Below are 24,819 nucleotides of genomic sequence, written 5' to 3' on the forward strand. Positions count from 1 at the left end.
GTCGCGCGGTGGGGCAGCGTCGTGGCCCGCTCGTATGGGAAGACCAAAGATGCAGCAAACATGGTGAGATTTTGGGAGGTCATGCGCCTACAGGTACAAACGTCATTTCATGTCCATGTTATGTGGTCAAAAGGTATTCTTTATGTACAAATGTAACGGAATGTTATTTTCAGCTATCGTTGGTAGTTTTCAGTGGTATTCTACTTGGACAAACATTAATTTTTAATAGTATTTTCTGGAAGTCGTAATCTTTCAGTGATACCAAACCAATCTTCCCTTGGATTTTTTTCTCTAAACTTGGCCCCCCATCTATAGAAATGCTATTAATTAAGTAGTAAATGACTTAGGTCTGTCCCAGGTTCCACCTAATCCAATAAGTAGATGAGAAGATATACATTCTGATCCATATAGCTTAATAAGTAGACGAGAAGATCTGGCCCCACATTAGGTTACTCACTCACGTTCTCTAAGTTAGATATACCCTGCAATTCTGTAAAAATCCACCCTGTAAACTTAAGGAGAAGTAGTGGAGTGCATTCCCGGCATTTCCGTTCCCACGTGAAGCTCGTTGCCCATTGCAAAATAGTTGCAGCTAGCTACTCCGTCTTTGTTCATGCATTTTCCCGATCGAAAAAGACAAGATGTGGCCCACGTCCGCCTAATTCAGTGGATCTATCGCCTGATGGCATTCGTGTGTTGTGCCGTACGCTGCCTTGATAATAATTGTGCCAAAAGCACGTGATCCATGAGTATATCAGTATGCATGCATGCATGGAGCTGCTAAGGGCAGTCCCAATGCAGACTCCACTCATAGAGTCTAAGCTTCAAAGACTCCATCACAAGAAACTATATTTCCCAATGCAAATGCAAAGTATGTTACTTTAGTTTATATGGCATATTTGTCTCTCTCACATTCATTCTTGATTTGCGTGAAGACTTGGAGTCTATATAAGACTTGGAGTCTTGATTTCTCTCCCTCTCTCTTCCATAAATATACTGCCACATCAACAAAACACAATAAATAAGAGGCTTAGATTCCATGATAGAGTCTGAATTGGAACTGGCCTAACAGCTGTTATTAGCTGAGAGCAGCTAGCCCATCCACGAAGACGCCTATCGCTAGCTGCCTATAAAAGGGCATGCTCTCCATTGCTTCTCGCACACACACAGACAGAACTTGCATTGCATTGTTGGTAGCGATGAATACGAGGATGAGAGCAGTGGCAGTACTAGTGGCCTTGTTGGCCGCAGCGGCATTCGCCGTGACCGCGCAAGCCCAGCAGTGCGGTTGGCAGGCAGGCGGAAAGCTCTGCCCCGACTGCCTCTGCTGCAGCCGCGACGGCTTCTGCGGCTCCACCTCCGCATGGTGCGGCGACGGCTGTCAGAGCCAGTGCAACGGCTGCGGGGGAGGTGGTGGTGATGATTGCAGCGCCGGCGGCGGCGGTGGCGGAGGAGACGACGAACAAGGTGGTGATGGCGTCGCGTCTATAATCTCACGGTCTCTGTTCGAGGAGATGCTGAAGCACCGCAACGACGCCCAGTGCCTGGCCCGTTGCTTCTACACGTACGACGCCTTCATCGCCGCGGCCAACGCCTTCCCAGGCTTCGGCACCACCGGCGACCTGGACACCCAAAAACGGGAGCTCGCCGCGTTCCTGGCTCAGACGTCGCACGAGACCACCGGCGGGTGGCCGGCCGCTCCCGACGGCCCCTACGCCTGGGGCTACTGCTTCAACGAGGAGGTGAACGGCTGGGCCGGCCCCGACTACTGCCAGACCAGCAAGCGGTGGCCCTGCGTCGCCGGCAAGAAGTACTACGGCCGAGGCCCCATCCAGATCTCGTGGAACTACAACTACGGCCAAGCCGGCGAGGCGGAGGCCATCGCCGCCGACCTGCTCAGCGACCCGGACATGGTGGCGCGCGACGCCGTGGTGTCGTTCAAGACGGCGGTGTGGTTCTGGATGACGCCGCAGGCGCCCAAGCCGTCGTGCCACGACGTGATGACGGGGCAGTGGAGCCCCTCGGCCAACGACCTGGCGGCGGGGAGGGTGCCCGGGTACGGCCTCACCACCAACATCATCAATGGCGGGCTCGAGTGCGGCTTCGGCGGACCCGACGACCGCGTCGAGAACCGCATCGGATTCTACAAGCGCTACTGCGACTTGCTCGGTGTCAGCTACGGCGACAACCTCGACTGCTACAACCAGAGGAACTTTGCGGCCGCGTCGTCGGCCTCAACCTCATCATCGTATCACGCTGATGCGTAATAATTACGCAACGACATATATACAATGTGTTGCACTACGCGAGTTTGCTTTCAGGTCATTCCTAGACCTAATAAGCAAGTTTAATTTTTGTCACGTATACGTCATTGTTGCGACACGACGATGCGTGTAGTGTTGTAGTAGGGGGCCCGTGGCCGAGTCGAGTCTTATATGCATATGCATGCAGGGGCGAACCTAGGGGGGTGCGCGGGGGGGGGGGGGGGGGGGGGGGGGGGGGTCAAGCTCTCCTACCCCTCACAAGCAATACCCCTCACAAGCAATTCGGGTGAATGTTTTCCGGCGGCACCGGCCCGGGAAGTCAAGTCTGATTATGTTGCTTGGAGATCTGTGCACGATTATTTTAATATTCTTTCTGTCCACAACCGTGCCTCCGATTTTTGCTCGTGAGAGGTATCTGCCTCACTCACCAGGCCCAACCGCACAAATACCCTCATCTGATCCCACACACATGGGCCCACTTATCAGTTCTATCCTCAACCTCATCTCCAATCACGCCGGATCCCCATCCGCTTTTTCCGTATCCATCCTCCATTGCCAACCTCTCTCTGCCGTCTTCTTCCTTCCGCTTCTGTAGTCCAGCCTCTCTGAGCCACATCCTTCCCACGCTCCGCCACGTGCTCTTCTCCTCCTCCGTCAGCGGCGACGAGGGCCATAACAACAACAACGGCGGCGGTGGCGGCGGGGATGGCAGCGGCGGTGATGGCGACGTGCTCTTCTCATTCACTGTCTCTCTTCATAGACGACTCACAATGGTTCTTCAATCGAAGCATCACTGTATCAAGGGGATCTGGTGGTTCTCTAATTTTGTCTCCGATGAGATCTTGTTGCACTGCCCCTTGCTATACCTTGGGATCAAATTCGCTACAAGATAACTGCTTCTATTGCTAAAGTTTTTAAATCCTGCAGGCCATAGAGAGGAGTGAAGTTCTAGCCTTCTATGTTCTTGAATCAAGGTTCCGCTGCATTTGGTTTTGCTTTAGGGGGGATTTCTTGATCAAATTAGTCCTCTTCATGTTCCGATTTCGTTCTTAGAACCTACTCACCAATGATTTCTTCAAAATTTATGCCTTTTCATATGACTATCTGCCAGATTATGTCAGATTATGGCATGCTGTATATTTTTTTCACTGATGACAATGATGGCTGGTTGCATGTTTCTGAACATTTTATTCCCATTACGATTTAGGATGTGTATTCAGAATTAGCGTCGTCTACTTGTTCTGGTTTCCTAAACTGATATACCAGGTAAGAGTGGTTGAATGGTATAGGTATTCAGTAGATCATACTGATAACAAAGAAAACCTAACTTGGATAATGTGTAGCAAAGCTCTAGGTAATTCTGCAGTTCTGTTAAAAAATACAATTGAAATAGCCGGTTCATGTAGTAATAAAAAATGCTTCTACTTTGTTTGATTTGAATAATCTGAAAATGTTGTAGATAAGGAACAATAGTTGATGACATAATTTGTAGACTATCATTTAGAGTGACTATTGGGTCTGCTGCCTATCTAACAGATTACTAGAAACAAATGCTACAAAATTTGATGACCCATGACATGCTAAGTTGCTAATTGCCTCGTTGTCTTACTTGGTCCCTTTGTGAATTTCAACAACCGAGGAACTGAGGTAGCCAAATATTGATGCATACAGGAGGTATACGGGGGCAGGATTCTTGAACCACTTGGCAATCCATCTTTTTTGGAATTCCAAAGTACCACTGCATCAGATACAAACTGAGAATTGACTGTCTTTTCACTTCTAGGCTTACAGTTTCAGAAAAGTCAATCTTTTGTATTGGCCTTGGTGTTAGTCACCAGCGTCCTCTGTATTGGTTGGTAACAACACTGGATGTTGCTCATTATACCTGATGTTGATTCCAACAGTCAATATGTGGAACTTATATTTTAATTGGGAAATAAAAATCTGGGCTAAACTATGTCTATTGAAGCTCTGTTCTGCGCATAACCTTGTCAAGTCACAGGTTCAATCATGAATTGAAATGTTACATCATTTATGTGCTGATTCTAAATCTCTCCACATAACTTTTATCAACTTGCCGCCTCTTGATATATTTTTAGCAAATGAATGGAACATCAAGCAACAGTCATATGCTTCAGTTATACTAATTTTTGCTTAAGTTTAACCAATGTTTGAAAAGAAAAGAAAAGGAATCAACAAGAACAAGTATCATGAGTGTTGTATGATATGTCTTTTCTTGTTCATATAAATTATACATGTGTTTTTCCAGCCCATTGTTTCTGTACATTACCTACTTCTCTTACCTTCTTTTCTTTTTATTCTCAAGGTGGCCACTGCGACTGGTGCTATCAGGATGGTCTTGCAACGAACACATGTAAGCTCAAGCCAAAAGCAAGCTAGGAACGAAGCACCAGTTAGGAACACATGTAAGATCAAGCCAAAAGCTAGGAACAACATGCCGCACAAAGAGAGCCTGGAACTCTTTTGCTCCCTTGCAATTTTGTGGAGGCATCCAAAACTTCTTGCAGACCTGTTAGATGCGTAACCACTTATTTGTATGCTTGGGGTCAAATGTGCTTCTGTAATCCTACTGAATGCTATAGTATTCTAGACCATGAACCTCTTTTTGTTCTGTGAATTGGTTAAACTGTTGTACAATGGCAATTTGCTCATTTTGGTAAGTGTTGCCGCGAGTTTCCATATTCTGACATGGCCACAACTTCCTACAATAGCAGACTTAAATATCTGGTAACCTTTTTTTTGGAAATTTAAACAACTATTAAAGAAAACACTCCCCCTCTTTTTGAAATGCTCTTCCAAAAAGTACGACACCTTTTAGTTGAAACGTGCCAAGCATGGTACATTTGTTCAAATATTCCTTGAAGCGAAGTTGAACTGAGTTTATCAAGCCACCACACAACCCAATATCACTCCAACATTTCAGTTGCTACAAATCAAATCAAAAGAATCTGCACATACATACATGGGACATCTCAATTCCAGCTATTGCATCACATTGGCAGCAGCTAAATATACCTAAGCTGCTATCAAAATTGTTTCAGGCAACAAATGAAAGCTGCACCATACAACACGTTCCAAGTTTACCATTTGCACAAAATGAGATACGGGCCTACGTATCCCATGACCCTGAAGCCAACAAAATTAATAATAATTCCAAAATTGTAGTAGAGTAGTTCATCGCCAACGTATCCCATGACCCTGATGAAGCCAAAGTATCAACATATTGACTGTTGGAATCAACACCAGGTATAATGAGAAACATCCAGTGTTGTTACCAACCAATACAGAGTTTGCATAACCATGCCTTGGAAAGACCCAAGACATTGTTGATGGAACTAACACCAACCATATAAAATAAGCAAACCAAACCAGTCTCAACTAGTGCTCGCACCTGACTTTGGTCGAACCAACCAACCATAAACAGCATACACCCATGTGGGTTCTAGGTTTGTGAAAAATGAAGTACCATGAAAGGGTAGCAGATAAGCGTTGTCGCTTGCTCCATTGAAACAGCTCCCATGCTACTCCTCAATGGATAGGAACAACTTCAAAAATCAAGACCACGAACACCAGATCCTCAATGGAGCAAACAGACCAAGTTCCTATCGTACCATTCCCGTTGACGACCAGGTTGGAGGTTCCCCTTCCTGCATCATCTCTAGCGGTCGGATCCTTTGTTCTTGCTGGCATTGGTGGAGGGGTCGAGCTCGGGTTCATGCTGGATCTGCAAAAAAAAATCTACTTTCCATGACAGACCGAGGGAGGAGGAGGATCTGCTGAATTGAATGGAGGAGGCGGGGAAGAAGAAGGGAATCTGAGACGAGTGGGTCCAGTACACCAACATGCCTCACTTCTGTCTGGTTTCCTACTTTCCTCCCATTTCTTCCTACCGAGGCACGCTCCGTCTGGCACCAAGTAGGGACCCGCAATAAAGTGGTGGGACCAGCTTAACTCCCATCCATCAAGGCGCACGATCTTTGAAGCACCATCAACAGCAGAAAAGTTGCCGGCCCCGGCCGGCACATGTGGAAAATCCACACTCATGGATACCCCCCTTATACCCCATTACCCCCCAACTATTTTGTGAAGAAGAAATGAAGAAGAAAGGGGAGGAAGAAGAAAGAAAGAGAGAGGAAGAAGAAGAGAAGAGAAGAGGAGGAAGAAGAGCCCCCCAAAGTTTTGAGTTTGGATTCACCCCTGGCTGCCTCCTAGGCCGGCCGTTGTCGCCGCGCCGCCGCTCCCCCGGCCCCCAGCGCTACCCGCCTGCCTCCGCCCCAGGCCCCGGCGTGCCGCCGGCCCTGCGCGCCGCCGCCGTCTTTGTGCGCCGCCAGCCCCGCGTGCTACAGGCTCCGTGCGACGCCGCCGGCTTCGCTTGCCACCTGTCCCCCGCGCTGCTGGCTCCTACCCTGCGCCGCCTCTCGAGGACTCCTGCGCCGCCGCACGCGGCCATGCGGCGCAAGCCCGCCGCCAATGGCCGCCTCGCCTCCTGTGCCGCCGTTGCCTGCCAACGTGGCTTGGAGCAGAAGCTTCAACATTTCGATTTTGTATTTTCAACATTTGGTGCATTTGATTTTAACATTTTGGTTTTACAGTTTCAACATTTTAAACGTCAAATGTTGAACGTGCTTAATGAAAATGTTGAACGTGTTGAAAGAAAATGTTGAACATGTGTGTATGCTAATTGGGCCAAATTGGACTTTAAAGATGGATGGCTTATCTATTTTTCACAAGATGGATGGGAAGCCCCTGCTACAGACAGTGTTACATTTTGTAACCGATTACAGCTTTCTAATCTTATCTAACTGTTCAGAAATCAGAACTCGATCTCTAGTGTAGTATTGACACCTCTTGACTTCTTGAGGCAACACTAACATTTGCAACGAAGGGACTAAGAGAGTACCACAAAATAAACAAGATTTAATTTTCGGCTTCATTTATTTATTCAGAAGAAGGGAAACATGCATGCAGTGGCGGATCTGAGGGAATGGAAGAGAGGGATGGGGTGAAGGGTTAGGGTTTCGGTTGGAGGATATTTATTTGATGATTGATGCATCTCAGGCGTTAGATCGGAGATGAACGGTGAAAAATAACTAGGCCATTTGGGCTGTGGTGGACCTCGTTTCAGGCCCTAGTTCCCACCCCATAAACCCGTAAACGCAAAAAAAAATGTCACATCGAATATTTCGACACATGCATGGAGTACTAAATGAAGTCTATTTACAAAACTTTTTGCATGGATGGACTGTAAATCGCGATACGAATATAATGAGTATACTTAATTCATGATTAACAACAGTTATGCTACAGTACCATCAGCTAATTATTGATTAATCATGGATTAATTAGCATCATTAGATTCATCTCGCGATTTACAACCCATCTGTGTAAAAAGTTTTATAAATAGACTTCATTTAGTACTTTAAATTAGTAAGATTCCAACAAAAAATTTTTTGCGCCGGAACTAAACACGGCCTCATTCTTGTATGCTTAATATTTTTCTTTTTTCTTTTCATTTTATTGCACAACTGGAAGTACCACAAAGAAATAATTATCTTATATGCACCAACTAACTTTTTATATCCATCATAATGCATATAAGTCCCACCATAGAAGTTTCAATAATTTTCTAACTCATTTACTATTTTTGATAGTTTAAATGAATTTCTGCACGCTTATCGATAGTTACTCCATGTTGAATAACATGTACATCTAATAAGATTAGAAAAATTGAAAAAAATATATTTAGGCTCATATGTTATATTCTAGTCCATGTCCTGGAGATAGATGCCAAATTCAATTATCTTCTATAGACAATTCAAACTTCTTTCTCTAAATTAAAACGTAATAATTATAATAATATCTAAATTTAATAAAAATATTCTAAAAATTGACATAATAACATATTTTAACTCTATAATCTTGTCATAAAAAACTTAAATAATTTTAGTAAAGTTGGACCATATATTGTTCATAAAAGGATACATATCTAGCATAGTTTCTTATAACTCAAGTGAAACTTTGAGATTTGTGTGACTCATTATATTTTTGAACTCGTATGCATCTCAAATTTGGACAGAACTTTATTTTCACCATAACATTAGAAAATATGAAGTTACACTACCAATTGGTATGCAAAAAACGTATTTTTCTACTTTTCAATTTAGGTGGGAGAAATCAAGTCATATGAAAAAAGATTAAAAAAATAGTAATTGACATACAAAAAATGTCATTAAATGAAAGATCACAATTTTAGAAAAAATTAGAAAAAAGAACCATCAAATTTGGAGTTCTTACCAGGGACAAATATTAATTACAAATTTTAATCTTATATAAAAAGATAAATATTTTTTCCAAACTGATGACGGGGTGCTTCAGTATTTTTAGCTGGGCTCGGCCCAAGATAGAGTGGTGCTGGGCCACGCTTGTCTACAAATAAATTGAACGCCAAGGGTTTTGCAGATTGGGTAAGAGCACTCCCAACGGTTTGGCCTCTGCGTTTCTAAGCCTGAGGCCCAGGTTCGAGTTCCATGTTTTTTGTCAATTAGCAAACAAAAGAGAAGAAGCTATATATAAAAGAGTTAAAATGCCTTATTGAATAACAACAAAATGACAACCTACTGGTAAGGCAAGAGCTCATCCTCTATGAGCTCCAGAGTTCGATTCCGTTTGGCGCCATTTGTTTTGCTGTTAAATTCCCCACTAGCAGATTTCCTCGGTAAAATAAGATGATGAAATTGTCTATAAAACAATTGAAGACCAAAAATATAAATAAAATATCAAGTAACTCGGTGGTAAAGTTCATGCGTTTTGAACTTGAGGTTGCAAGTTTGCTCCCATCGGGCCCACCCTTTTTCTCTGTTTTTTTAATTTTTTTCTCTTATTTTTCTACACAACTTGATTGGATCATTGGCGCAAACTGAGTGCCCCACAAAGCAGTGTGTTTGTAAAACCTTTGCCTCGTTATGGGAATTAGGGGGTTCAATTCCCACACCTCATGTTTTCATATAAAAAAATATTCTCGTGCAAACACAATATTATGTAACAACTTGGAAATGCATATGCGAACTCAGTATCTTAAATTGATGCGGAGCCTCGTGTTAATTACAATGCATGTTTATTGTGGTTTGCGCAGATACCAAATCCATGACAATTTTCTATTCTTTTGTTGCATAGCCTCGTGTATACGACAATGCATCTTTAATTTTTTTTCATTCAATCCTAAAATGAGACTAGAGACGACTTCAATCCTAAAATGAGAGACTAGAATTGATGTAGACAAGAAGAGTCCACCTAGGACAAGAGATTTGTGGTCTAGTAGCAATGTAGTATAACAAGATTTTTTGTTTAAAAAAATTATAAATAGTTCAATATTTTATGACGTTCCTATTGTCATCATGCTATCGTCACAGAGTCCATGCAGAGTATATTATATTGTGACGATGATTATGACAGAGACATGGTTTGGCCATAAACAGTTGTCATCCTGTGAATAGTCGTCATAAACAGCCTCTATTTGTGACAGATGTGTGCTCTGTCATCAGGTAATCGTCACAGAAGCCCAGATTTGTTGTAGTGCGAGCTCATTTGAGCCGTTCCACGGCCGAAATCGCTTCCTCATCGACAGGGCCGCTTGAATCTTCATATCATGCGTCGATCTCCATTCTCCGGCTTTTGCCGCGCGAACTGAGCATGGGGTAAGCATCACGGCATCCCCCTCGACCTCCCCGAGCCCTTTCTTCTTCCATTCCGGGCGCTGGGCGCCAAGCTGTGCGCCAATGGCCGAAACCGGCACCACCAGTTTTGGAAATCCTATCCCACCGGTTTTGGTCTGACCGGTGCCTGAAACCGGTACCACCGGTTTTGTTAAGTTTGCAACTTCGGCTGAAACTTGTAAATTTCATAGAAAATGTTAGAAAAATACAAAATTAAGTTTGTTAGCTTCATATTTTCATTTTCATGCTTTGTAGGATAGAACTATAAAATATATATTTTAACAACTTTTACTATATAGTTTTTAATTATGCTAGATAAATGTTTTTATAACTTGTAAATACATAGTTGGAGCTAGGAGAGTGCTAAAAATATAGGACCAGTTGGGTTAATTTTGTTTAGACTCGTGCAAGATTTAATTAACCTCCGCTTAAGTAGTTGTTCATGTTTAGGTAATAGTGACCTTGTGCTTGTATTGCTGCACTGTTTCACTACATCATCCATGCATTCATACATATATATTGTTGCACCTCATTTAGGTACGCTAGATGTACAACGTATGGACGTGAAGCACATGGTGATTGGAGCCAAACCACAAGACGGTGTTCGTGTTGGAAATATGCCCTAGAAGCAATCATATTTTCTTGTATTCATGGTTAATAAAGTGTACCTTGAATATTCATGGATGACAACTTGTATTGATTAATGCTTATGTGAAGTATTTGTGAAACTCTATACTTGTATGAATATTCTAAAACATTCCTAGTCGGTGTTCATGTGAGGACACATATGAATATTAGACTAGCACATGTATTAGTTGATTGACTACGTTTCACAAGTCATGGACATGGGGATGTCAAACTAATAATGTGGGCTCATGTGAGACATGAAACTGAACTGACCCAACATGAGATGATGACTTCTCATTACACAATATTTACGCTGTGTCCTAAGACATGAGATCGTCGTATATACTCAAGATGTGAACCGACTTACTTAGAAGTCATCAAACGCTACACCGTAACAGGGTAGTCATAAAGGTGGCTTTCGGGTCTGTCAAGAAGCATGTTGTGAGACATAGTCGGTTAAGATGGGATTTGCCCCTCTCTACAAGAGAGAGATATCTCTGGGCCCCTCGAGTGATTCGGATCAGGAAATGCATGGCCATGCTGGGGTTAAGAGTTAACCAAGTATTCCGAATCACAGGATCAAGAAAGAGTGGTCGGCTTTAAACTAGACTAAATATCGTGTGGCAAAGGGAACATCATGTATATGATATTGTGGCGGCTCGTCTGATATGATCTTTGTGCGCGTATAGGAGTTGACATATCTTGCTAGAGGCCACTGTCTACTATTGGGCCGAGTAAGAGTACTCGGGTCATGTCTATTCACATATGAGCCCATATGGTCACACACTTAAGGAAAAGAAGCCTGATAAGGATGAGATCCGAATTAGACTGAGCTTAGGTGCACTAATGGGTCTTTTCGACCCAAAAAGTGGGTGCCCAAGCCAGCCCAACTAAGGGGCTATATAAACATAGGGAGGGGGGCGGCTAAAAACCCTAGACCTTTTACTATTCACATGAACAGTACGCGCACCGTGAACAGTATCCTCGTCGCGCTATCACTCGCAAGCTATAGGATGTTTTAGAGTCGAGTAATTCTCGGTTACTCGCGAGATATATGATGTCTTTATACTATATTATATGATTTATTATATTCAAGATGGAATGAATGGAAATTGAAGACCGGACGGGGAATGATGATGATGTATAGGTATGGCAGCAGGACAGGGTTCCTGAGTGTCTTAGCCCCGTCTGTGTCGATTAGGGATCGGTTGTTTTCGGCAGTGCTAATCGGGGATTGAATTGTACTAACCGTATGCCGGGAGTAGGAGGTAGTCGAAACCGGTAAACCGAGTACTGCCTTGCTTCGAAAGTACAGGAACCCACACCCAACTCCTAGGGTAGTCGAGTGGCCACGGAGAAAGGGGTTGTATATGTTTACTTTTGGTGGTCTCACGTAGGGCTCGACTGACTATATGTCGTTGGGCTGGTTCCAGTGGCGGAGCTGGGATTCAAATTGAGGGGGGCTCATTTTCCTTTCTTCTTCCTCCCTCTTTCTTTTTTCTTCTTCTTCCTCTTCTTCACTCACGCTTGAAAAATGTTGGGGGGGGGGGCTCCATGGGTTCCATGGGAGTAGGGGGCTGGAGCACCCCTGGCTCCGCCACTGGCTAGTTCCTGTAGTTCGAGGCGGGGATGAGAATGGTTGGTGCGTGTAGTCCGACGGGGCTTATGCGTGCCGTGTTGGTTAGGTCCACCTAGCACGGTTAAATCGGATCGATTCGCCATGTCTCGCGGTTATGAAAGGCTTGATCTCTTTGTCGCCTCGTAGTAATAAGATGGAAAACATGGAATGTATATAATGAATACCCTGTTTTGTTGATTAATACTACTCTACCATGTTGCTCTAGATAGGCCAATATTAGTTGATGTGTTCAAATGACGACGTTTACACTTACTTAATTAATTAAGTGTTTTAACTTGGCGGTGCAGTCACATCCAGAATATACACCATGCGCCAAGCACCACCCCTGTTCCATGCCCGGCGCTAGCGCCGGCGGCGCCGCCGGACATCGAGTCGATCAGGCCCGTACATCATGCGGCGTAAACGGCGCGACCGCACCGGGCCACCAAGATTCAGGGCCCCAAATCAAACAGTTAGTCCATGTAAGTATAGGCTAAATGGCTAATTAACTAGCAGGCCTGTTAATATGTAGACGGCCCGGCCTGCATGACATCGTGCCGCCGGCAGCGAGTCGCAGCGACGCTTCGGGTTCTCGATCAATCACGACGCAGGTCGACGCCGTCGCCGCCGTGAGTTGACGTCCCGTCCTGGTCTCCCGAAGATGCTGCCGCATCGCCGCCCGCAAGCAAGAAGCCAAGAAGCAAGCCCCATGCCCGCCTGAAGCAACTGCTGCACCGCCACTGCATGTCTGCAACTGCATCGATCGGTAAGTAATACTAATAGATGGAGTCGTTGCCATTCCCAATTCCCATCTAATAGTAATAACTAATATTCTAAATCTAATTCACTAATTCAGTAACTTTTTATTCTTACTTAGGTTTATGTTTGAGTCTGATCATGTCTTCTAGATCTAGAAATTATGAGTCTGATGCTCAGAAGCGCAAGAGGCAAAAAAAGACTTGAACAATTTGCTCAAACTCATTTTTTTAGCATTAGATTTTAAGCTACCATTACATGGTTGAGTTAATACTTTTTGGTTATTTGTATTGTCTAAATATAGGGGCCCATTCTGTATTTCGCACCAGGGCCTCGAAAACTTAGGTACGGGCTTGTAGTCGATGGGAGATGGATGCAAAAATGCAGGACGAGAGAGTGAGATACGAGAGGTGGAGGGGTTTCTTGCCACGCTGGCATCGCCACGTAGGCAAAAGATGCCTCCGTGGATGCTTGTGGACGTCCACAACTCCTCTTTAATAGATCGTGGACTTAAATAAGCGCTTTTTTAGTTTATGGACCTAGATAGAACTTAGGGAAAAGTTTAAGGACCTACAGTGAAATTTAGTCTTTAAAATACTATATTAATGCCATGTTCATCCCGGAGTAGATTCAAAGCATGACGCGCTATGTCTTCACAGGCTTCATATTAGGTTGTTCCTTGCAGCCTCAATTAATCCACAAATACTAATACGCGCCATTCCATTCTCACGAATATTTGATGGTATTTTGAAGGTCATGTTGTATTCTACCTGTGAACCATGAAACATTTTCATGGATAGGTTCTGAGACATCCATCTCTTGAAGCACAGCACGCAATACGTCACGTGCCCTGATAGTCACCACATCAGGGCCATTTGCCTGTAATAGTAGGGTGCACGTGCAGGGGAACTTGGATTGTTGCTAGAGGCTAACCAACGACCATTTTTATTAATGACATGGCTCTTTTTTACAATCCATCTGCTTCTGGAAACGAATGTTGCATTTTTTTTAGAGAAAAGGTTTCCCCCATTTTACTCAAACGAATAAAACATTTCACAAGTGTAAGTATCTGCGTATTCGAAGCGCGCCCGCTATATAGCCAACAAAAGGGAACATACATCACAGATCATGGGCTACCTCATTAAAACTACAAGCGCCCCGCATCAAAGAGTTTGTTGGCAGCACCCCCTGCAACCCCTCAAACGTTGGTGAAGCATCCGTCTGAGACCAAGTAAGACGCGCATGTTCTCTCGCCTTTCTGTCCATAGCTTCCGCGATCTCCCCCAAGCGTGCACCTTCCGAGTCCTTGCACAACACCCTCCATCTTCTTAACATTCCAGCCGCCTTGCTTAGAATCCTCTTCACATCCATCAACACAAGTCCCTAAAAACAAAGAGCATTTCTCATTTTCCAAAGGCTCCAAAGAATAGCAGAGGTGCACAAATTAGTAATGTAGTGTTTTTTGCGGTATATCCACAGTTTAGCAATGGAATCAAAGTCCGACAAAGGAGTCTCTAAGATGTCCGAACAAACATTCCAAATATTTGCAGCAACACAGCAACCAAAGAAGAGATGATTGACAGACTCCGGTTCTGCACAGAAAAGACAAGACTTGTTTTCAACATTTTTTCTCTTACTAAGGTTATCCCTAGTAAGGAGTTTATTATTGCTTAGTAACCAGAGAAAAACATAGATTCTGGGAGGGATATTCAGCTTCCAAACCATAGGGGTGTGGATTGGTTGGACCCCTCTAAAGCTGATAACAACATAAAGGGATTGGACTGAGTAAACCCCATTGGAATTAAAAGTCCACACAACCGAATCTGGTTCCTCAGAAAGGGTGATAGCACTCGTAATACCTAGGATTTCCTCCCACATCCTCATCACATAAGCCGACACGGTTCTCCTAAAAGTGAATTTAAGGTTAACCCCATCCCAGCACTCAGCAATTGTGATCTCTTTCTCATTGACTAAGACATAAAGAGGCCAGTATTGGATGGCAAGACTAGAAGAGCCAAACCATCTATCCTCCCAGAAGCGGACATGTTGATCATTACCAATCTTCCAAGATAACCCATCTGGGCCGCTTTAACCGCCCATAGAACACCTTTCCAGAAAGGAGAGGAGTTGATGTCAGGGCAGCAGAAAAGGTTAGGGTCATTAACTCTATATTTGAACTCTACTATTTTTTTTTCCAAAGGGCATTATCACTTAAGTGATATCTAGAAATCCAAGAGGCTAGCAGGCACAAGTTGAAGTTCTGGAGGTCAGGGATGCCCATGCCTCCCACCTCTTTTCTCTGGGAAACAAGCTGCCAGTTGGCAAGATGGTATTTGCCCTCTCCCTCATGGTTATTCCATAAAAAAATGAGCCATTTGGGAGTTAATTGCATCAATAGCCCACTTAGGAAATTTGATTACAGAGAGTAGATAGGTGGGAATGCTAGCTAAATAGGATTTCAGAAGGGTTAAACGCCCCCATAAGAGAGGAGTTTCCCCCTCCACCCAGCTACTCTCTTGATCACTTTGTCAACTACAGGTTGTATGTCTTCTCTTCTGAGCTTGGTGAAATGAAGGGGTACACCTAGATAAGTAATAGGGAAAGTACCAACCTTGCAGCAAAAGAGATTGGCAAAGGCATTAAGTTCGTCCTCATCCAACCCTACACCAATTATATCACTCTTCTCATAATTTATTTTCATCCCGGAAAGCTGTTCAAAACAGGCCAGGAGCCATTTAAAATTCCTTGCCTTATCCAATTTTTTTTCCAAGAACAACAAGGTGTCATCAGCATATTGCAAACTAATTGCTCCTATAGGGTACACCTCAGGCATAAGTCCTGAGATCAAGCCCTGCTCACCAGCTTTCATAAGCATCTTGGTGAAGACATCAGCCACTAGGTTGAAAAGGAGGGGGGAGAGGGGGTCCCCTTGCCTCAAGCCTTTTCCAGTTTTAAAATAAACACTGTCCTCATCATTTATTCTAATACAAAGAGAGCCACCCCTCACCACATTCCTAATCCAACCTAGCCATTTTTCTCCAAAACCTCGACATGTCAACATCTCATCCAAAAATTCCCAGCTCACCCTATCGTAGGCCTTCTCATAGTCAAGCTTGAAAATAATGCCACAATCTCGTTTTCTATGAACCTCATGTATAATTTCATGGGCTGATACTACACTCTCAAGGATATACCTGCCCTTAATAAAGGCAGATTGGTTTGAAGAAATCAGCTTATCACACAGCTTGATTAACCTATTGTTCATAGCCTTGGAAAAAATTTTGAAACTGCAATTAAGCAGGCTGATAGTTCTGAATTTCTTCAAAGTTTTGGCATCCATTTCTTTAGGGATAAGAACAATTGAGGCATAATTACACCTAGAGAGATTTAACATCCCAGTTTCAAAAGCGGAAAACAGGGCTATTAAATCTAACTTGATAATATCCCAAAAATGCTGGTAGAATAAAAAGGGGAGGCCATTAGGACCAGGAGCCTCTTCCGCATAAGAGTAAAAAACATCTAGCTTAATTTCAGCTTCAGAGAAGGGTGCCTCCAAAAAGCAGTTATCTGCAGGAGAGACTTTATCCTCCTCTTTCCAGAAGTTGTCCCCTAAAGAGAGACCCAAACTAGCTTCATGGTAGAAAAGATTTTTATAATAATCTACTGCTAAATCAAGCATATCCTTAGTACTATCCACCATTCCAGCAGGGCCCTCAAGGGCATTGATATTTTTCTTCCTCTTTCTCTGATTAGCCACTGTCTGAAAGTAGGACGTGTTTCGATCACCTTCTTTGATATCCCTATCTCTAGATCTTTGTTTTGCTTTAATTTCCTCCATTCTCCAAAGGGAATCGAGCTCATAAAGCACTTGTTTCATTTCACTTCTCTCCTCCTCACTTAAAGATCCCTCTTCATACTTCCTATCTAGGAGGTCATATCTAATGAGTAAGGCCTGTTTCTTCCTAACTTCTGCACTAACATTCCAACCCCAACCTTTTAATTTTTTCCTGAGGAGTCTGACCTTAAACTGCCATACCTCCATTGGGTCAGACTGTCGACAGGGGATGTTCTAGATATTAGCCACCATATCATGGAAACCTTCCAACTGTAGCCACCACTTCTCAAAACGGAAGGGGCTACGTTTTGGTTTGTCATGTACCCCAAAGTTCACCACTAGGGGCACTTGATCACTACCTGCCCTTGAGTTAGCTCTAACATTGGCAAGGGGGAATTTCTGATCAAACAAACAAGGTGTTAACCAGAATTCTATCCAAAGCAGCCATGATAGGGTAGTCCTGATTTTTTACCCAGGTATAACTTCTTGAAGGTTTTTTTTTAACTCTAACATACTCCATTTATTAATCCAGTCATTGAAAGCATCCGACCACCGATGATTAATCATCCCGTTATTTTTCTCAGACTGAAATCTGACAATGTTAAAATCTCCTCCAACCATCATAGGGCCATCCCAGTTATCAAAAATAGTACCCAGTTCATCAATGAACTCCTGCTTCCCTTCCTCATAAGCAGAACCATAAACCACTACTAGCTTCTAGACAAAATTGTCAGAAGTATTTCTAACAACCATGGAAACATTAAACTTGTTGGCTTGCCAGCCAATAACTTCCAGCCTACTATCTCTGACCCCAACAAGGACACCACCGGCTCAGGGAGCCAGTGCCAAGAGAAAGAAGGGTTAATAGCTTTTAGAAAGGCCCCCTCAAAATTCTCTTTTTTAGTTTCTTGAAAATGAACAAAGTCTAGCATGTTGTCATTAATAAAATCAGACTCACATTGAAGCCTACCAGCCTTATTAAGCCCTCTAATGTTCCAGAAAGCACCTATCATGGGGAAACAATTGTTTATTATCCGAGCACAAGCTCTTGGAAACAACCTGATACCATTGATTGGAGCATTCTCCATCCCCTTTAAGAGGCAGAGTAGCACTACATTTTATTTCAACTCCATTGAGAGGAGGGAAATCACTCAGGTTAATGTTATCATCCTCTTTCACAACTTGCTCAGGTTGAGAAACATTCAAAATACTCTCAGGGTCAGTCCTCTGAGGAGGAGCATTAACGTCAACATCACACTCTAGATTACTAGGGAGAGACAACTCAGGATTACTATCTTTAAAGCTAATAATTTCCTCCAAGTCACTACCGAATGTTGCATTTTTATACCTGCCATATAGTGAAAGTGCACAACAAGATGATTTACCATTATTTTCATGTTTTCAAAAATAAAATATTGAAAAACCATATCCATAACTTTTATATCCAAATGTGATACATTCCGAATTATCTTTGTCGTCTCTATTCATCCATGGAACTGAACCACCACTGCTTCTTTACTACTCAGCAAGAATGACCATAATTCTGACAAAGTAGTTTAACTACACTTCCACTAATGGAATAAACTACATGCAAACATTTTATAAAGAGAAAATGGAACCCAATGATTGCACAAACATAAGGAGCTCAGCTTGACGAAGCAGAACGTTCGACAACTCAGAAAACATAAAAAAAACATCACAACAGTATTCCTTTCTGACATAACCATCTCATGCACACACAAGGGCCAAAAAGAATACATGAAAAATAGGCGTGCTATGAAACACGAGTTGCATTGTTTAGCTTTTTGGATTTTAGGAATCTGAGACCACAAAAAGATTGCTTCTAGTGAAACAAAAGGAGTACATGCCTCCTGTATATGGTCACATAGGAACAAAGCAGAATACTCTGATCCGCACTAGTCATATTCTATTTTCTTCCTCTAAAAAAATATAGGGAAAATTGCAAGGTTGTCCTTGTTTTGAAGTCTAACTACAAGTTTGCCCCTGATTTTTTAACTTTGCATGTTTGCCCTTGTTTTTAGTCTTTCAGTTGCAAGACTGCCCCTATTTTATTGCAAAACTGACTCTATTTTGCATGTTATAGGGGTAGTTTTGTAATAAAACAGGGGCAGTCTTGCAACTGGAAGACTAAAAACAGGGGCAAACATGCAAAGTTAAAAAATCAAGGGCAAACGTGCAATTGGACCTAAAAACAAGGGCGGTTTTGCAAATGGCCCAAAAATATATTATATTCTAGTCATTGAGATTTTCTCCTCTATACCAATATCTCCCACACGCATCATACTCTATATCTCATCTTCTATACCAACTACCACATATTTTATTCAACCATCTCCAACTACCATCCCATTTCAACAAATAATATTTTTTCTTTTTTCCTCTTCCTTCCCTTTTTTTCTTTCATTTTTTCATCTCTTTTCTTCTCCCATTCTTCTTTTTTTCCCTCTCTTCTTTTTTTTTCTCTCTCCACGCTTTCCTTTTCCCCTCCGCTCTTCTTTTGTCTCTCTCTCCGCGGATCCCCTACAGCGACCCGCGGGGCTGCGCCCTCTCCCTCCGCCCGCCCCCTCCCCTGCTTCCCCTCCAGCGAGCCACGGGGCCGCGTGCGCTCCTCTCCTGCTCTAGCCCCAGTGAGGTGCTGCGGGCAGCGGCGGCGGGGATCGATCCCGCAGCGGTGGAGGCTGCAGCTGCTGTGGGCGGCGGCGACGTGGATCGATCCTGCGGCTGTGGCGGCTGCAGCTACTGCAGGCGGCGGCCGGGGCAGCTACTGCAGGAGCCGGCGGCGGGGATTCTTCCCGCGGCGGGGATCGATCCCGCGGCGGCAGCTGCTGCGTGAGGATCCCGGCCTCCTCGCGAGCGGCGGCGGCGGGCGCGCGCGAGCGGGCCCCGCACCATGTACGCGCGTAGCGGATGTCCGCTGCTCCGCCAGATTTGGCGTGCGGGAGGCAGCGCGCAATGCTAGCGCAACGCATAGCGCACGGTGGTGCATCGGTTTTTACGCTACACGCATACTGCAGGAGCGGATAGAGGCCCCTGGTCGTCATACTCTAAATTCATCCTGTAAAAGGAATATTCCATCCTAGTCATCAAGATTATCTCCTCTGCATCCAGTTTTCCCGCACTTGTCATTCTCTATATCAACTAACATATATTTTATTCAACCATTTCCAACTACCATCTCCTCTCTCCTCACTTTTTCTTTTCTTTTTCTTTTTCCTATCTCCTCCCATTCTTTTTCTTTACTCCCCTTTTTCTTTTCTTTTTTTCCTTCTCTTATTTTCCATCTCTTTTTTATCTTTTTTTCCAACTACCATACTGTTGGCTGGTTGCAGCAAATAGAGTGATAGAGGAGAACAGTATTAGCACGCCAAGAATCTGTCCACGGGAGCTGGAAGGGATGTTGCAAGAGCTATTCGAAGGATGAAACCAAGGACAAGTGTGACAGACCCGCCGAGTGTGTTGAAAATTTTCAGGTTCCAGATTGAAACACTGTTTGCTTCAAATGACTAGTGTGACAGACCCGCCGAGTTAAAACGCTTAATTAAGCGTAACCGCCATTATTTGGCTCATTAGCTTAATTAAGTGTAACTTGACAGGCTGTTTCTAACTCACAGGCCGATCGAAATACACCAGAAATCTCGCACGAATGCGAGCGCAGAAGGTACCTGAAGCATGATAAAATATTACAAAATAGTAAATAATATTAAGGCTTTTACAAAACAGCTTCAAATTTAGAATGCACATAATAAACAATAGCAGCGGAAGAGAATCTAACTTATACAACATTTTTACTAGGGAATAAATAAAACGAACTAAATAAGTCGAGAACTACCGAGACGTGAAGACAAGGCGCCACATCGAGCCCACCGATGTGAAGCCTAGTTAGCTCCTAAACTTGAAATAGGGTAACAACAAACCCTGAGCAACTAATACTCAGCAAGACTTACCCGACCAGTGGGTATAACTTAGCCCACATACCTAGACATACAAGGCATTTGGCTGGTGATTATTTTGCAGAAAACAACGGCTAAAGTGAGTCCTTAATTTCCATATTTTAGCTCCAGATTCTAAATAAATTAACCCTAATCCAATATTTGCATAAACAAACTATAACAAATATGGTGGTGCAATCAATAATAATTCAATATGTTCAACATTATATATATATATATAACTCACATTCTAACATTTTGCTACGATGCAGCAAAGAGATCAAGGCCGTCGTAACCGCGAGACACGGCAAATCGATCCGATTTAACCATGCAAGGTGGACCTAACCAACACGGCACGTAAAAGCCCCGTCGGACCCCACGCACCGACCTTTCCCCTCCCCGCCTCGAACTACAAGACCGCCCCACCATCATATGGTCAGCCGAGCTCAACGTGAGACCACCAAAAGTAATATATGCATCCCCATTTCTCCGCGACTACTCGACTACCCCAGGAGGTGAGATGCAGTCCTGTACTTTAGAAGCAAAGCAGTACTCGGCTTACCGGTTTCAACTACCTCCTACTGCCGGCATGCGGTTAGTACAGTTCAATCCCCGATCAGCACTGCCGACAATGACCGGTCCTTAATCGACACAGACGGGGCTAAGGCACCCAGAAACCCTGTCCTGCTGCCATCCCTAAACATCCTCATCATTCCCCCGTCCGGTCTCAATTTCCATATCAAATTCAATAACTCATGTACTGGAATATAAATATATCTTATATCTCGCGAGTAACCAGAAATTACTCGACTTCTAAACATCCTATATCTCGCGAGTGACAAGAGATCACTCGTCTTCTATCGGGAACCATTAAGCATAGCACTGCTATCATCCTATACATACTAGTATAACTAAGGGAAACCTAAAGATCATGCAATTAGGGTTCCAAACAATTCCTGAACCTAATGCACAAGTATTAGAAACATATGTAGGTGTCATAAATTTAAAAATAAGAGGACATGCACCGGGGCTTGCCTGGGGGTAACACTAAGTCAGTGTTAATGCTATCAAGACCTTGAGCCCTTCTGACCTTGGGCCGGGTCTTCGGTTGCCCCTTAGGGTCCTTCCATCTTCTGGAGATGTCCACCGAACACCATCTTGGGGTTCGGCTCCAACATCGCGTGCTTCACGTTCATGCATTGTACATCTAGCGCATCTACACGAGATGCATATGACATGGGAATACAAATATGATATACAACAACAACTTAACAAGTACAGAGTATAAACACTACTAGTTTGCACAATTTACACTTAACAATCCTAATGTAACCCGGAATATCCGGATTCCTATCCGAAATCTCCGGATTAGGTTAATACCCGGAGTATCCGGGTTTCTCACAGTTTTCGCCCCCGAAACTGAATTTCTGATTTTGGCAAAACTGACCCACAAAAATCAAAACACTTCTACACCCTAGTAGAGTGATTCATATGGAGATGATTCACCCAAAAGAAATCAATCAAAACCTCCCAAAACCACCAAATCGGCTAGCCCTAGCTTTTAGTACCTTGAGCTCACCTTTCTTGTCCGAATAACTTGAAAACAAAGCCACCCCAAGGTGGAACACATAGGGAAGCGAGTCTTTCATGATGATTTGAGGCTCTCTTGGCCTTGAGATGGATTTGGGATGGAAGATTTGGAAGTTAGGGCTAATAGGAGACGGAGAGCTCGTGGGGGAGTGAGGAAAAGAGAGTGGCTGATGTTTTAACGTTTGGAAATAGTAAAAAGGACCAAGGCACGTGATATAAAACTTCAGGTCCGGACTATCCGGTAGAAAATCCGGAGTTTCCGGGTAAATCCGGAATTTCCGGGTTCAAACCTGGAGTATCCGGGTAAACCTAACAAAAGGGCAAACTACTGTGTATGCCACGGGGTGCAGCAGCGCGCGCGGCGCACGGAGCAGCGGAGAAAGGGCCGGGGAAAAGGGTGGGGAAGGTGGAGGAGCTCACCAGGAATCCATTCCCATGATCGATTTGGGTGGAGGAGAACTGGAGAAGCGAATCGACGCGAAGGGGCGGAGCTCAGGCGGCACTCCCATGGCGGTCGGTGATAGGGCCGTCGATTCCTGCCGGGGGAAGCTCGAGCGAGGATCATGGAGGTGCGGCGGAGGTGCGGGACGTGGTTGGGAAGGTCCACGTAGAAGGGATCGACGAACGGCGGCCGAAGATGGCCGGGGCGCCGTCGGAGGCGAGCACAGCTCGGCTCGGCACGTCCCGAGCTGGAGGAGGAAAAAGGAAATGAGAGAAAAAAGAGTACAGGGCCGGGTATTTATAGACGCCTAACCACCGGGTCCGGAGTATCCGGACGAAATTCCGGAGTGTCTGGGCAGGTCCGGACTATCCGGACATATTTCCGGACTATCCGGGCCCAACCAGTTCCAAGGCGATAAAATCTAGATTGAGTCGATTCTGATTTTTTTGAAAATGGTTCTAACCCTTTATTACAAATCGTTTTAAACGAAATTTCCTCATCACCTAGGTTAAATTACTCGCAAAATTTTATTTAGTGGTTTTGTTCATGCAGGTTTAATGCTAATGATCATGTTAACCCCTTGACTAACTTTAATTACAGATGATTAACACCCGGGGTGTTACAACTAGTCTTCTGGAGCTTTATAGAATGCAGAGGAAAAGCTGAAGCATTATCAAACTTCTCACTGCTTCGCTATTTATAACTTCCTTTCTATAATTTTTTTAGATGATAAATATGGAGCATCACAGAGCTGTCTGCCTTGCACTACCATGAGTGGCATTCATATGCTCTTCTTCAGATCAAAGCCTCCTTAATTGTCATGTCCCCCAATGAATTAGTACACGTCAAATTCGATCCATATACAATGAATAAAAGCTGATATATCTGGGTTATATATATATATATATATATATATATATATATATATATATATATATATATATATATATATTGCATTGTGTGTTTTTTCGTTTTACGAATCGGCTTGTGTTTCAACTAGGACTATCTAGGTTTGTTTTGTTTCAGAGTTTTACCAACCAGGTAACCAGGACTATAGATCTGAGTCATAAATATACTCCTGGATCATATTGCCGGTTTGAACATTTCCAGAGTTTTGTTTTAGCCTTTTAGGACACGAGTCTTTTTTTTTTTTGAGAAAGTTTTAGGACAGGAGTTAGGTTCACTTGTTAGGAGCTGCCGGAGATGAAGGAAGGATGATAAGACCATGGGCCTTGTCCTTTTTTTCTTTTTGGGAACTATGGGCCTTGTCCTTTGAGCGGGCCGTGGCCTGACCGGTCGCATCTTCTTCTGCATACGAGTGGATTGAAGGCGTAGGTGATTGAAGGGGGAAAAAAATAAAATAGTTTATTTCAGTCTAAATTCCCCTCCAATCAAGCCCTTCAAGTTCTTCCACCCGAGATTAGGAGCAGGCAAACGGTAAAACAGTATTGGCTAACAAAAAACAGTCGCAGTGATTGTTAAAAGGGACGATCTCTCTGTCTCTGTTATATAGTTATTATATATGTTGTAGCAGGAAAAAACATAACATTGCTACTGTAGTACTGTACAAAGTGAAAATCACAACCTCTGCAATTTATAACTGGACGATGATGATGATGATAGAAGAGCTCCAGCCGCTACCATGCTCCCACGCATGCATGGATGACAAGGGCTACCTAGCTACCGGTATGTTAATTTGTTGCATGCGTGCGTATACTAGAGACTCCCGTAGATTCCGTACTCAGTGGCGGAGCTAGGATTTCAGAGTTGGGCAACGGGACACAAGACGACGGTGACAAACCAGCACAATGGTGACACAGTTGGCATAGCCAAAGGTCCACATGCATGTGTTCGTAGTGGTGATATCCTGAAAGACAAATACGTGACTACCGCCATTTTTACTCCAGGGTTTAGCATATGGAGTTTGATTTAGAGAAAAGATAACTCTAGGAGGTCGTGCACACATGGGTTGCTTCAATTTCATCTATCATCTAACCATGCACT

The 24,819-nt window shown here is 43.7% G+C and overlaps 1 protein-coding gene and 1 long non-coding RNA gene across 2 annotated transcripts; one reads left to right on the top strand and one right to left on the bottom strand.

Annotated features, from left to right (window-relative positions):
- The first annotated feature begins 1,175 nt into the window (after positions 1-1,175).
- LOC120703714 (chitinase 1-like) lies at positions 1,176-2,360 on the top strand. Its single transcript, XM_039987875.1, has one exon. The coding sequence runs from the start codon at positions 1,200-1,202 to the stop codon at positions 2,265-2,267; it is 1,068 nt and encodes a 355-aa protein (XP_039843809.1). The 5' UTR covers positions 1,176-1,199; the 3' UTR covers positions 2,268-2,360.
- Positions 2,361-3,732: 1,372 nt separating this feature from the next.
- On the bottom strand, positions 3,733-6,151 carry LOC120703715. Its single transcript, XR_005687176.1, has 2 exons — positions 5,897-6,151; positions 3,733-5,806 (listed from the first exon to the last, which is right to left on the bottom strand). It is a non-coding gene; the product is annotated as an uncharacterized LOC120703715 (long non-coding RNA).
- Between the last annotated feature and the right edge of the window lie 18,668 nt (positions 6,152-24,819).

This window comes from Panicum virgatum, chromosome 4K (assembly GCF_016808335.1).
Source record: "Panicum virgatum strain AP13 chromosome 4K, P.virgatum_v5, whole genome shotgun sequence".
NCBI classification, from domain to species: domain Eukaryota; kingdom Viridiplantae; phylum Streptophyta; class Magnoliopsida; order Poales; family Poaceae; genus Panicum; species Panicum virgatum.